Source organism: Tachyglossus aculeatus, chromosome 9 (assembly GCF_015852505.1).
Source record: "Tachyglossus aculeatus isolate mTacAcu1 chromosome 9, mTacAcu1.pri, whole genome shotgun sequence".
Lineage (NCBI taxonomy): Eukaryota > Metazoa > Chordata > Mammalia > Monotremata > Tachyglossidae > Tachyglossus > Tachyglossus aculeatus.
This window is the reverse complement of record NC_052074.1, coordinates 21,922,817-21,937,341: the sequence shown is the minus strand read 5'-3', so window position 1 is coordinate 21,937,341 and position 14,525 is coordinate 21,922,817. Positions and strand designations below refer to the sequence as shown.

The window sequence follows — 14,525 nt, the reverse complement described above, 5'->3', positions numbered from 1 at the left end:
CCAGGATTCCAGGAGCACTGGGGCTGGAGGCAGGGGAGTTGTGAGGGGCTGCCCTGACCTCCAGGATGCCCAGTTTATGGAATTGTCTGCCACTGTTGTCTCTACCCATGTTCGGTTCTTCAAAAAGGGAAAATGCAGGATGTGAAATACTTGTTTTTTGTAGGGAAAAGATATATTCTGTGGCTCCTGTGAGCCAGTTTTGTAAATTTTTTTAAAATCCAATTTTGGGTTGCATTTTAGGAACTAAGTATCTCCTTTCTTCCTTTATTTTCCAGATGAAAAGATGGAGTCAAGCACAAGAAAAGCTCTGATGGACATTTCCGAAAAACTTACAGTAATTCCAAACAACTCAAGTGGAATTTCTTATCTCAGGTATTTGTGACTCACCTTAGCATCTTTCTTTGATATGTTTGTGTCTTGTTAACCTGCTAACCCCCTCAGTGCCCCCTCCACCCAAGGTGCAGGCCACTGGAACCCAATGTCACTTAGACATATTCCCCACAGCAAACTGTCCCTGAGAAAGTTGATAGTTCCCTCATCTCTCTCTCCCCCATCCCAAATCTCCTCTTGGTGACCTGCATTGCCATGGTGCTGTTTAACCGTCTGACAAGGTTGAGAGACTTGATTCCAATACGAGTGCCGCATCCAATTCCTTGAGCAGTTCTGTCATTGTCGTCGTCATCAACACTTTCATTCATTCATTCATTCATTCAATCGTATTTATTGAGTGCTTACTGTGTGCAGAGCACTGTACTAAGCGCTTGGGAAGTACAAGTTGGTCCATTCATTCATTGTCATATTTATTGAGCACTTACTGTGTGCAGAGCACTGTACTAAGTGCTTGGAAAGTACAATTCAGCAATAGAGACAATCCCTGCCCATAAGGGGCTTACAGTCTAGAACGGGGGAGACAGACATCGAAACAAGTAAAAAGGCATCAATAGCATCAATAAAAATAAGTAGAATTATAGATATATACACATGAAAACAAGTAAACAGGAATTAATATAAATAGAATTATAGATATATACAAATATTAAAGTACTGTGGGATGGGGAGTGGAGCAAAAGGAGCGAGTTAGGGCAATGGGGAGGGCGAGCTGAGGAAAGGGGGTGCTTAGTCTGGGAAGGCCTCTTGGAGGAGGTGAGCCTTCAGTAGGGCTCTGAAGGGGGGAAGTGTGATTGATTGTTAATTATAGGACTTGATCAACATCACATGCTAATGATAATAATTGTGGTATTTAAGCGCTTACTATGTGCCAGACCTTGTTCTAAATGCTGGGGTAGATACAAGCTAATTAGGTTGGACACAGTCCCTGTCCCACATAGGGCACAGTCTTAATTTCCATTTTAAAGATGAGGGAACTGTGGCGCAGAGAAATGAAGGTACTTGCCCAAGGCTACACAGCAGACGAGTGACAGAGCTGGGATTAGAACCCATGAACTTCTGACTCAGGACTGTCCTAATAATAATAATAATAATAATAATAATAATAATAATAATAATGGCATTTATTAAGCGCTTACTATGTGCAAAGCACTGTTCTAAGCACTGGGGAGGTTACAAGGTGATCAGGCTGTCCTACATGGGGCTCACAGTCTTCTTCCCCATTTTCCAGATGAGATAACTGAGGCTCAGAGAAGTTAAGTGACTTGCCCAAAGTCACACAGCTGACAAGTGGCGGAGTGGGGATGGGATTAGAACCCATGACCTCTGACTCTCAAACCCGGGCTCTTTCCACTAAGCCACGCTGTGAGTGCAGCTCACAGTCAACAACATCATCGGCCAACCTAAGGACAAACAAGGCTTGAACAAATGGGATGCTAAGAACAAACTTGAGGGCCAGCTATACCCACACAAGTGGAGACGAACAAATGTATCTCTGCCATTCAGGGGAAGAGAGTTGTGCCACTAGCTTTGCTGTTTGCAGCCCCTGACGGTACTTTCAATCTTTCCTCAAAGCTTCGGTTCCAAAAAGGGGCTCCCCTTTCTTGACTGCAGCCCACCAGGAGGCTTCTCTGTGTGCCATGGGGATCTCCTGCCACTCAGCTGTCATGGTGCCTTACATCAGACTGTGTTACACTGATTCCTTGAAATGTTTTCTGCCCGCTTGCTTTCCAACAGTTCGCTTCAGCTCACTCCACCACAGCTGTTTGCCTTCCCTCCTGCCAAACATTCCCCTTCCAGTGAAGCAGAGCCGAGACAAATATAGGTTCCAAGCAGGGAAGCTGACTTTGGCCCAAGACGTTGTTGTTTGTGATCCTGGCTTGCCTTGAGAGAGGCAGCATGGTGTAGTGGAGCGAGGACGCTCCCGGGAGGCAGCGTGGCTCAGTGGAAAGAGCCCGGGCTTTGGAGTCAGAGGTCATGGGTTCTAATCCCAGCTCTGCCACTTGTCTGCTGTGTGACCTTGGGCAAGTCACTTAACTCCTCTGGGCCTCAGTTACCTCATCTGTAAAATGGAGATTAAGACTGTGAGCCCCGCGTGGGACACTTGATTACCTTGTATCTACCCCAGCGCTTAGAACAGTGCTTGGCACCTAGTAAGCACTTAACAAATACCATCATCATTATCGTTATTATTTTATGCACTTTGTCCATGAGAAGGCAGTAGGGTTTTCTGGCCTTTTAGCAGTATTCAACTATGCATTGCACAGGCACCAACGGTTAAGCCGGGGGAAAGCGTGTTGTGCCAGGAGCGGGACATGTGGTTGTGCTGTTTGTTTGCAATATCGGTGATGGTTTGTATGGGGCCACTAGCCTTCCCTTCCCCACCAGCAAACGCTGTGAGATGGCTGTGAGGGGAGAGCCGGTGCAGTCGGTGGTCACAGAACAGAGTATCCCTGGAACCTTAAAAGCACTGTACCCTCACTCATATGAAGGGACCTTATTGAATATGATAGAGTGGCTTTGTAAGGGCGGGGAAGTGTGTATGTGTGTTTGGGTTTGGGGGTGAGGAGGGAGGAGACCGAGACCTTTCTACTTTTTTTTACAAAAAAGACAAGGGAAAACAAAGCCCAGAACAGCAGCATGGAAACTCTGCAGACTGTAGCTGGCAAACAGCAGGAGAATTAAGAGTCAAGGAAGGCAGGTGAGGGTGGTGCTTTTAGGAGCCACCCAGCACCACCAGACTTCTACTATCTCTGGGCTGATAATGGGATTGTCTGACTGCCCTGAAGCCAGGTGCATCTAGATCCCATTCCCACTGGCCATCATTCTGCAGGCTGTGCCCTCTCATCCAGCACTGCGAGGTCCTCTCCACACCCAGCCGGTCCATGGGCTACAAATGGCCCGGCTGGATGATAATTTCCCTTTGCCCCTTGATGTCCCAGTCAGAAGGGATGAAACATGGAAGTGACACTTAATAATGAGTTAACCCACAATCAGTGTTGTTTCAGTGATTACTGTGTGCCGAGTACTGCACTAAGCACTTGTAATAAAACCTTGGTCTGTGTAGCACTTTTACTCCCAAAGTACTCTCACATCACTGTATCTAATTTTTGCCCTAACCTGCGAAATAGGAAGAAAGGCAGGAATTATTGTCCCCATTTTGCAGGTGAAGGAAGTGAGGTACAGAGAGGTTAGGTGACTTATCCATAGTCATAAAGCAGGCTGAGGGGGGTGCCCAGTCTCAAACCCAAGTGATCTGCCTTCCCAATCCACGCTCTGCCACTTTAGCACATGTCCCTTTTCTAGGTCAGGTCATTGGAGAGAGGTGTTTAAAAGAGAGAGAAATGGCTTTCCCTTGCTGACCACCTTCCTGTTTCCTAAATTCAGTTTGTACACTGTTGTTTAGCGCCACTCTCACTTTCAGCGTACGAGCTTTTGGCAGTCAGAAGGGATTTGGTGCCGACAGTGAAAGAGTGAGCAAGTGAAAATGAATTTGACATGTGGAACCTCACATTCTACTTCGTGCTAGCCAGGAGGCATGGGGCAAAGGAACCCCCACTTCTCCAGGAGCGCTGCCCTCCTGTCCTAGGATCAAGAATGTGAAAGGCAAAATGAAATCAATCAATTGTATTTATTGAGCACTTACTGGGTGCAAAGCACTATGCTAAGTGCCTGGGAGAGTACAATATAATAGTTGGTAGCCATGTCCCCTGCCTATAGTGAGCTTACAGTCTAGCCTCGAAGAGAAATAAACAGAAAGGGAGAAGGGTATGCACTGCCCCCCCTCCCCTCACCCCAACCTAATCCAGCATCTCCCTGTGAAGATCTTCAGGAACTAATGTGTCCCCAAAGAAAAGGGATTGCTTTTTGTCCAAGGTCTGATTCTACATTTTAGTTTTTCATTCTGAGCTATCAGGTACCTCTCCCTGCCTCCGTGTTTTCCCCCACCCAAACACTGCTATCATTTTTCTCGGCTGTCAGCCCCCACAGAAGTGGAACTCTCAAGAAGCTGAAATGGATTTTACCTGATGTCTTCTTTACACCTATAACATTCGCTTCATATCCTTCCAGAACTCGACTCCAAGACCTGACAAAAAAGCCATCCCTGGAGCCGGTCTACATAGGGCTGTTTGGAAGCACGGGGGCTGGGAAGAGCTCCCTGCTCAATGCCATCATCAATGAGAAAATGTTTTTGCCAGTGTCGGGCGAAAGTACCTGCACCTCATGCCTGGTGCAAGTGAGTTCTGGTGTCAGCGACATCTGTGAGGCCAAAATCCATCTCCTCTCTGACGAGGCAAGTGCTCCTCTCTACCCCCTTGGGTTGGTTCACTTTCTTTTGGAGTCTTCATAAAAATAATGCTTTATAAATTCAGCATCTCCCATGCTTCAGGCTTCCTGAAAGGCTGAAAAACTGTTGAAAAAATGGCATTGGCTAATTCAACAACTTACTGGCCCCTGGGTGAAGAGTGGTCCCTATTATTTTGCTCAGAAGAGTGGACTCCTTCCCACCCTACAGCAGTCCTCGAGGGGTAGGGATGAGCCATGCATCTTCTCCCTCATGGTTGGATACTTGAGGAGATGGAGGAAAGAGGCAGAGAAGCAGAATAGAAGTCACAGAGAATCACTAGAAACTAACTGACCATAGTAAACTGAGAAAGGGTGATTCTTCTGTAGAATCGTTCTCACTTGGTTCTAATTCAGAGGCATTAATACTGAGATGTAAGACTTAACGAATGTTTCTATCATAAAGGATCTCTGAGTAAATAGATGAATGATTTTGGCAGAGTAACATTTGTGAGGGGGAATGACCAGGTGACCTCACCAGGTTCTTTCTAGCCCTGTAAAAGTCACAAGGGCAGAGGGGGCAATCGTGTCATTAGGTGCAATCTCTTATACTTAGTGACCTGATTCTCCATGCTGCCCTGAGGAGGGAACAATCAATACATGCCTCTGCCTTACTAATCTCAAGTCCAACTGATAAAAGAAAGGGGCAGAGGGGGCTGGAGTGGCAGGTTGGTCCCAGAACTCTTTGCCCCTCTGCCATCCTCTGGGGCCAGCCGGGAGGGAATGAGGGGAGGAGTTCTGTCATCTCTCTGTGGACAGTCCTAAACTGGCCAGGCCCACGCCAGTTTATTTGAGCCCTGTAAATCTTTTAATTATCTGCAGGAATGGGAAGAAGAACTGAGAAATTTGAAGGAACTCATAGTTAAGAATGAAACCAGGTCTGGGGAAGAAGAGGTTGATGAGTATGGAATCGTACAAGAGGCTATACTGAAGCTCAATGCTCTCTATGGTCTCGAAGCTGAAAACAAAAGTGTCGACGAGCTTTTGAGCATCAAGATCTTTAATGACAAGACTATTGTTTTAAAAGGAAGTTCTGTAAGTACTTTCCATTAATCTGCGTTAATCTACTTAGATCTCTGCAGTCCAGAAGGAGGAGTCAGTTAACCAATAGTACTTATCAAGTGCTTACTAAGTGGGCAGAGCACTGAACTAAGTGCTTGGGAGAGTACAATATGACAAGAGTTGTTTGAAGGGTAAAGATCCAAGTGCATAGGGGACACAAGGGAGAGGGAGTAAGTGGAAATGAAGGCTTAGTTGGATAGGTCTCTTGGAGGGGATATGATTTCATTAATTTCAGTGGGGAGAGTGGTGGTCTGTCGCAAAGAGGGAGGAGAGTTCCAGGCCAGAGGGAAGATGTGGGCAAAGGGTCGGTGATGAGATAGATAAGATCGAGGTACAGTGAGAAGGTTGACGTTAGAGGAACGAAACATGTGGGCTGGGTTGTAGTAGGAAATAAGCAAGGCAAAATAGGAGGGGGTGGGGTGAGCTGATTGAGTGCTTTAAGGCTAATGGTAAGACGTTTCTGTTTGATTCAGAGGTGGATGTGCAATCGCTGGAGGTTTCTGGGGAGTTAGGGAAATAAGAACTGAATATTTTTTAGAAAAATGATCTAGGCAGCAGAGTGAAGTAAGGACTGGAGTGGGAAGTGGTAGGAGGCTAGACTGAAGTCTTTGGGACTCTAGACTAAGATCCTGGGGGGCAGGGAACATGTCTACATACTCTATACGTACTATCCCAAGCACTTGGTACAGTTCTCCGCACACGGTAAGCGCTCAATAAATACCACTGATTGAGGCAGAGACGTCAGCGAGGGGGCTAATGCAGTAGTCGAGACAGGATATGATAAGTACTTGGATCAGCAGAGTAACGGCAAGCTTAATCCTGCTCCTGCGTGTGTCCGCGCGCGCGCACGTGCACCACGGCTAGGGAGCATCCATGTTTGCTTGGAGACACTGTGGGTGGGGAAGAATGCAGCTCTACGTCAAGACATCACATGGTTTGGCAGATCGCTGGGCGGGGAGTGGTGGGTGGAGAGAACACAGTGCTGTGGACATGACCTTATGGTGATTCTACCAGGTGGGCAGCATCCCTTGATCAGCCACTCAGATATCTTAGTGCACTTAAGAGCTGGGGTAAATGCAAGCTAATTTGGTAGAACACAGTTTCTTTCCCAAGCCCTTAATAGGGCTTAGTTACAGGACCGTCATCATCATCAATCATATTTATTGAGCGCTTACTCTGTGCAAAGCACTGTACTAAGTGCTTGGGAAGTACAAGTTGGCAACATATAGAGACAGTCCCTACCCAACAGTGGGCTCACAGTCTAAAAGGGGGAGACAGAGAACAAAACCAAACATACTAACAAAATAAAATAAATAGAATAGATATGTACAAGTAAAATAATTAAATAAATAGAGTAATAAATATGTACAAACATATATACATATATACAGGACCAGCAGCCTGGGAGTCAGAAGGACTTGGGTTCTAATCCCGGTACTGCCACTTATCTGCTGTGTGACCTTGGGCAAGTCACTTCACTTCTCTGTGCCTGTTACCTCATCTGTAAAATGGAGTTTAAGACTGTGAACCCCATGTGGGACAAGAGACTATGTCCAATCTGATTTGCTCGTATTCACCCCAGCACTCAGTTTAGTGCCTGGCACGTAAGTGCTTAACAAATGCCACAATCATTATTATTATTATTATTATTATTATTATTATTATTATTATTATGATTATTACAGTGCTCTGCCCATAGTAAACATTGAATAAATGCAATTGATTAATCCCTGCTACAAACCTGAACTCTGTTGATGATGGCGATGAAATGATTCATTTTGTCCTTGGCACTGCTTAAGGGATACAGAGACGTGAAGAGCATAGCCTGAAAGGAAATGTATGTTGATATAATGTTGGAGGCAATAAGGGAGTTAATGGACGAATGTTGCCTCTCTTTTTCACTTCAGGCAAATGACCTGTCTGAACAAATGGACCTGTACATTCGGAACCAGTCAGAACTCAGCGAGAACAATGAAAGAGAATTATGGCCCCTAGTCAACCACGTGGAAGTGACTCTCGCCGTATCAGAACTTCTCCCAAGAGGGGTGGTGCTAATGGATATTCCAGGGACCGGAGACTTTAATAGCATAAGGGATCTGATGTGGAAGGAGGTAACTTTCAGACTTTCTTTTGCTTTCTGAAAAAGTTGCACCATTTTGTTGGAAAATTTAGCGCATCTTAAGTGGGCAAAATTTAAAAAATGTCTTCTGGTGTGGTCAGGATTTACAGACTCACACAAGAAGGAGTCCAGGAAATCTTTGTGATTAGCTGATCTGATCTACTATATAGGATTGGGGTCAACACTTGAGATTCATCTTCCCAACCCCCAACACACCCTTCTCTCCCCCCCACCCCATTTTACATTCTCAAACGTAATCTGAACTGAAGCAGCAGAGAGTTTAATTCCAAAGTGGAGAAAGATAAAACCAGGAAGGTAGAGGGGAAGGAAGCTACAAGAAAATCCAAAATATGCACCCAAATATCAGAATACTCAAACCCTAACATCGTACAAACAAGTTTATATGGATTTTTTTTTATATTAGCAAAGTTCACAAGAGAGTATATTCACATCACTTGGAAAAGGTCTTTCCCATCAGAGATAGACAGCCTCAAGTGTACATAAGTGGGAGAAGAGCCTCACCTCTTGACCGTTTTAAGGTTTCTGCCCCAGTCCCTCTGGGGGATGCAGGTAATTGACCTTCTGGGAAGGAAATTCTGGCTTAAAATTTAATAGTGCTCCTGTCAGTGAGGTTTAAGTATAAGTTGTGAGCATTTTGTCTATTTATGAAGTTTAATCCATTGCTTATTAGCCACACTTTCAGCTCATTGTTTTTAACAGCAAATGTGGAGCGACAGGCAGGAATTCTCCCAACCCTAAGATAATTAGGCCAAGAGCTTTCAAAGCTCTGAGCAGCTCTCTGCCAGCAGCTAGACGTTGGGGCTGGGGGTAGGGTTGACAGCGCTGGCGATGGGAATCAAAGTTAGCACGTTCCGGGTGGCCAGACAGTGAGTTAGCCAATATAATGCAACTTTCAGACTGTCAACAGCACATGACCATGTCCTATTCGTCTTACTTATCTTACTCTCCAAATTTGTTTTTTTCTTTCAAGAGTATTAATAAATGTTCTGCAATTTGGATAATCGGTGATGTTCAAAGAATTAAAGGAGGAAAAGATAATGAAGTTCTTCTGCGGGAAGGAATAAAAGCCCTTCAGAAAGGGACCTGCTCTGAAATAGCTCTGGTGATTACCAAGTCAGAGAATATGAATCTGGAAGTATATCTGCGGTACTGCATCTTCCTTTGCCTTCGTTCTTAAATTTGTGGAGCAGGGGATACTGGGGGCAAGGAGGGTAGACAGAGGTGTGCTTATGTCTAAGATGGATATCACTTTTTCGATTAGTGAGGGACCCTCACTGCCCAAGGCCAGTGTTGCAAGGGTGGCTGCTCACGGGTGGTGACTTTATTATGTCTTCCATAAATCTTCCTGGCTTGGTACATTCCCTCCTGTTGTTCTCCCATCCTTTCTATCTCCCATCTTCCTCCCTCCATCCTTCCCCTTCCCAATACGCCATTTCTGTCTGTGTCTCTCCTACACATATGCATGTGCACGCAAACACGCCCTTATGTGCATTCGTAGGGCCAAGGCTAGAGCTCTCATTGGAGACGGAATTGGAAGTGGCAAGGACTGAGGCTCAGGCTGGGAGAGAGGGGCAGTGAGTCTGGAGGGAGTGGAGCTGGAGGAAAAGATGGCTGAGCTGTTTGGATTTAGAAGGCTAAAAGATTGGATTCCCCTTTGGAGTGGGAGGGGAAGGAGGTGATGCACTGAAGACACTTTCCTGAGGAAAAGAGGCAGGAATAGCTATTCTTAAACTTGGGCCAGCACAGACAATTAACTCCAGTGTGTTTTTCTCATGCTCAATCTATTTTTGATTGGTTTTGTTTCTTTAGGGAAAGATCCCAGAAAAAAGTAAGTATTTACAATTTTTATTTCTACCTTCTTCAGTTTAACTCCCTTCCCTCTCACATGCACAGGGGAGTCTGCTAAGGTTCTCCTTGTTCGTGGGAGGGTAAGATTTGTGTCCGGGCTCCTCCACCAATCCCCCGGGGCCGCTATCCTGACACAGGCCATGCTGCCGCTCTCCAGGCAGCTGAACAAACACATGCAAGCAGGTTTGGTCCTTACTGCAGTGGAAGTGCAGTGTGGCCTAGTGGAAAGAGCACGAGCCAACGAGACAGTGGAACTGGGTTTTAATTCTGGCTCTTCCCCCTTCCTGCTTGGGCGAGTCACTTCTCTGTGCTTCAGTCTCCTCCTCTGCAAAATGGGATTCAATATCTGTTCTTCCTCCTTAGACTTCGAGCCCCATTTGGGACAAGGAACCGTGTCTCACGAGCTGTTTATCTCGTATCTCCCCAGCACATGGTACAATGCTTGGCACACAGCTGTGTAACAAATATTATTACTATTATTATTCCTTCAAACTTATTTTATAAACCACCTAGAAAATTAGGAATTTGAAAGTACGGACTGTAAGCACCACTTAGCTGTTAGAAGAATTATAGCAGGGTTGCTCCACCACCTCTAAGTACACGCAGTGTGCCTGCCTCCATCAGGGCTGGGGCACACCGACACCCTCCTCCATGGCCTCAGTATTTACCTACGTCAAACTCAGTTTCTGGGCTTTATGGACCCAACTGATTTTAGCTCATTATTTATGGATGTCTGTGAATTTACAGCCTTTGTGGCTTTGATACATGAATGTACGGGTAGTTAGCAATACTCAGTCGAGGTTCTAACTCCGTTAGGGGCACATCTGCATATTGGGAGCCTTTGCCCGCTTCAGAGGATATTTGTCTGAACCTCGACCTGGCTCAAGGGTCACAGTTCTGCCCCAAACCAAATCAGACCGTACAACTTGACCACCTGGTTCAGAAGTGGACAGACAGGTTGGCGGGTGGGCCGAACGTGGCTGTTGTCTGTTTGGCTACTGGATGGCAGGCAGTAAAACAGACATAAGGCCCACACAGGCGGCCAGCGCTACTGAGGATGCAACTTGTTATTATTGTTGTTATTGCTACTGATGGTGCCAAGCACTCTAGTAAGCGGTGGGATAGATACAAGATAATTAGGTCCCACATGGTCCCAGTTTAAATAGGTGGGAGAACAGGTAGCGAGTCCCCATTTTGCAGATGAGGGAACTGAGGCAGAGAAGTTAAGTGACATGCCTGAGGTCACACAGCAGGTACATGGCAGAGCTGGGAGTAGAATCCAGGTCCCCTGACTCCTAGGTCCGGCTTTTTTCACTACGCCATGCTGCTCCCCTATAGTCCTAGAATCAGTCGAGAGCTTTTACTTGACCCACAGGAGAGCAGGCTCTTCAAATACTTTTTGTCGCAAATCTGACACTTCCACTACCATTGCTAACATCTTGCAACTGTAGAGCACCCCCTCTTCCTTGGGGTGAGTGTTAAGGTGATGATCTTGACCCTGCCTGCGGTAGTATTAGTAGTAATTGCACCTTTAGGGCACCTGCTCATTGGAAAGCACTTTGCCAATTTCTGGGGCAAAAAAATTCCAAGTTTGAGAAGGTGACATGATTCCCCAACCCCTTGGGGGCTCACAAACTAAGTAGAAAATGGGGGATAGGGTTCTGGCAATTATTTAATTATGGTATTGGTTGAGCGCTTACTATGTGCCGAGCACTGTTCTAAGCACCAGGGTAGATACAAGGTAATCAGGTTGTCTCACATGGGGCTCACAGTCTTAATCCCCATTTTACAGATGACATCTGTAAACCGAGGCACAGAGAAGTTAAGTGACTTTCCCAAGTTCACACAGCATACAAGTGTTGGAGCCGAGTTTAGAACCCACGTCCTCTTACTCCCAAGCGCGTGCTCTTGCCACTAGCCACAATGACTGCTCTTACACAAAAACAAGGACTACAGTAAACTCCCCACAAACAATAGGACCCTGAGGCTAGAAGGGTAGAGTTTCAGATCCGTGGCTCGGAGTCCAACACCACCAACGGTTTGGGCCCCAACTGGCCCAGTATTCCATGAGGTGAGAGGCTACATGGTACGGAGCGGAGTGGTGGAGGGAGGATAGTATTTTTCCCTGGCGGCCAAGCTCCATTCTGGGGAAGGAGGAACTGGCAGAGGCTCCTTGCTCTTGATTTTCTTTCTCCTTGCTATGGTGGAGGTAATGTTTGGGGTCCTGTTTGTTTGTTTATTATTTTTACATTTGTCAAGTCTTTGGGTACCAAACTATATGTATAGTAAGTCTTTAACCTAATCTATGTCCTATTTTATAATAATGAAACATTTAAGGCCTTTTCCTAGTTTTACTATTTTCAACAACCCCGACAAGTAGCTCGCCACTGTTATCTCTCCACTCCAAGGAGGTGGAGACTGAGACACAGAGTAGACACATGTAGGTGAAGTGATTTGCCCAAAGTCATTGCTGATATCATTCAATTTCCACTATCTTCCTCCTGGAGAAAGTGCAGTGAAGTAAGGAAAAAATGGAGTCTCAGATCCAAGAGGCAGCCAACATGTGGGGAGCTACAGAAATGCTTATACAAATAGCATCAAAAGAAGAATATATGTGTGTAGTGGTATTTGTTGAGAAGCAGCATGGCTCAGTATAAAGAGCCCGGGCTTTGGAGTCAGAGGTCATGGGTTCAAATTTCGGCTCTGCCAACAGTCAGCTGTGTGACTTTGGGCAAGTCACTTAACGTTTCTGTGCCTGTTACCTCATCTGTAAAATGGGGATGAAGACTGTGAGCCCCACGTGGGACAACCTGATCACCTTATAACCTCCCCAGCACTTAGAACAGTGCTTTGCACCTAGTAAGTGCTTAATAAATGCCATTGTTGTTATTATTATTAAGCACTATGTGCCGGGAACTGTACTAAGTGCAGCAGTGGATAAAAGCAAATCAGGTTGGATACAGTCTGTGTCCCCCGTGAGGTGCTCAGACTCAATCCCCATTTTACAGATGAGGTAACTGAGGCACACGGCAGGGAAGTGACTTGCCCAAGGTCACACCGCAGACAAGTGGTGGAGCTGGGATTAGAACCCATGACCTGACTCCAAGGCCCATGGTGTGTCCACTATGCCATGCTGCTTCAAACTTCTGTGGCTGGTACTGTGAATGGCACCTTTGGATTCAGGTCTACCGGAGCCCAGGTGGAGCGCTTATTGACAGTGGGCAGAAGGGAGGGAAGGAGGTGAGGACGGGGCGCTTTGTGATGGAGAGGAGACCCAGCTCATCCGACCCTGCCTTTTGCGCCAGGAGTCGAACAGCTATATAGGGTCAGCCAGGTCATCTGATGGACTCTGCTACCTTCCAGCTTTCTCCAGCAGCATATCTCGGTGCTTTGGGGTTCCCGTCCCCCAGCCCCCACCTTTCTCAGTTCCCCAGGTCCTGGGGAAGTTTGACTGCCTGCTCCGTGTAGGGACAGGAATGTTTGTAGTTAGGTGGGAGAAAAGAAGTTGGAGTTTTGTGGAGGGGTGGCTGGAGAAGCTGCAAAATCACCATTTCCCCCTGGAGGCAACTCAGAAGATGAAGGTCAGTGCTAGGCTCCTCTCCTGGCTGAGGAATATATAATGTGCATATAGCTATAATTCTATTTATTCTGACGGTTTTGACACCTGTCTACGTTTTGTTGTCTGTCTCCCCCTTCTAGACTGTGAGCCCACTGTTGGGTAGGGACCGTCTCTAGATGTTGCCAACTTGTACTTCCCAATCGCTTAGTACAGCGCACTGCACATAGTAAGCGCTCCATAAATACGGTTGATTGATTCCCGAAGCCTCCACCGGCCCCTGTGCCCCTGACCCTGCCTCCTTTGATGGAAGGGAAGCAAGAAATCAAGGCATTCCCCCACTTGCCCACAAGGGGGAGTCAATCAATCAATCAATCGTATTTATTGAGCGCTTACTGTGTGCAGAACACTGTACTAAGCGCTTGGGAAGTACAAGTCAGCAACACATAGAGACAGTCCCTACCCAACAGCGGGCTCACAGTCTAGTCGTAGGATTGCCTCCAACAGCAGGCACAGCTCTGTGGTGATAGTAATAATAATGATGGTATTTGTTAAGGCGCTTACTATGTGCCAAGCACCGTTCTAAGTGCTGTGGTGTGGCAGACCGCTCTCCTGAGATCCAGCCTGCCAAAGGATTCCTGCCCCCCTCAAATCCAACAGATCAAGGGCTACCATTCAATCAGTCAGTCAATCATTTATTGAGCACAGACTGTGTGCAGAGCACTGTATTGCTTGGTAGAGTACAATGAAATAGAGTTAGCAGACATGATCCCTGCCCGCAAGGAGCGTACAGTCTAAAGGGGAAGGTAGACATGAAAGAAAATACGGGCATGAGGCTGAGATCGGGAGCGATGTGGATACAGCCCCGTCCTCAGGCTCCTGGGCCGGGGAGCACCTCCTAACTTGAGAACCATCGTCTTTGTGAGAGCGCAGCTTAGTCCTCATCCACTGTACAGAACTATACATTCCGCAAATCGGGTAACGACGGGCATTTCTTATCAGTGTTTATTCCTCTTCAGAGAGCGTCGTAAGGGTTGGAGTGGGAGTAATCTGTATTACAATTGAAATGTCTCTGCAGCAGCAACCAAATGTGGAAGCCCCCAAGGACATGTACCAGGCCATTCTAGAGAGGAATAAGACTCTGAAGCAAAGCAAGGAAAGAAGTTTGAGGGAAAGGCTCAAGGTAAC

At 46.4% G+C, this 14,525-nt stretch overlaps 1 protein-coding gene across 2 annotated transcripts in view; it reads left to right on the top strand.

Moving 5' to 3' along the window:
* Positions 1–14,525, top strand: part of LOC119932276 (nuclear GTPase SLIP-GC-like) — a 44,804-nt gene that overhangs the window by 12,686 nt on the left and 17,593 nt on the right. For both annotated transcript variants that reach the window (XM_038751373.1, XM_038751374.1), the window contains exons 4-10: positions 276–372; positions 4,459–4,681; positions 5,554–5,766; positions 7,701–7,904; positions 8,904–9,079; positions 9,743–9,761; positions 14,416–14,520. In XM_038751373.1, the coding sequence (XP_038607301.1) occupies positions 276–372; positions 4,459–4,681; positions 5,554–5,766; positions 7,701–7,904; positions 8,904–9,079; positions 9,743–9,761; positions 14,416–14,520 (1,037 nt within the window). The remainder of the gene's footprint in view (positions 1–275; positions 373–4,458; positions 4,682–5,553; positions 5,767–7,700; positions 7,905–8,903; positions 9,080–9,742; positions 9,762–14,415; positions 14,521–14,525) is intronic.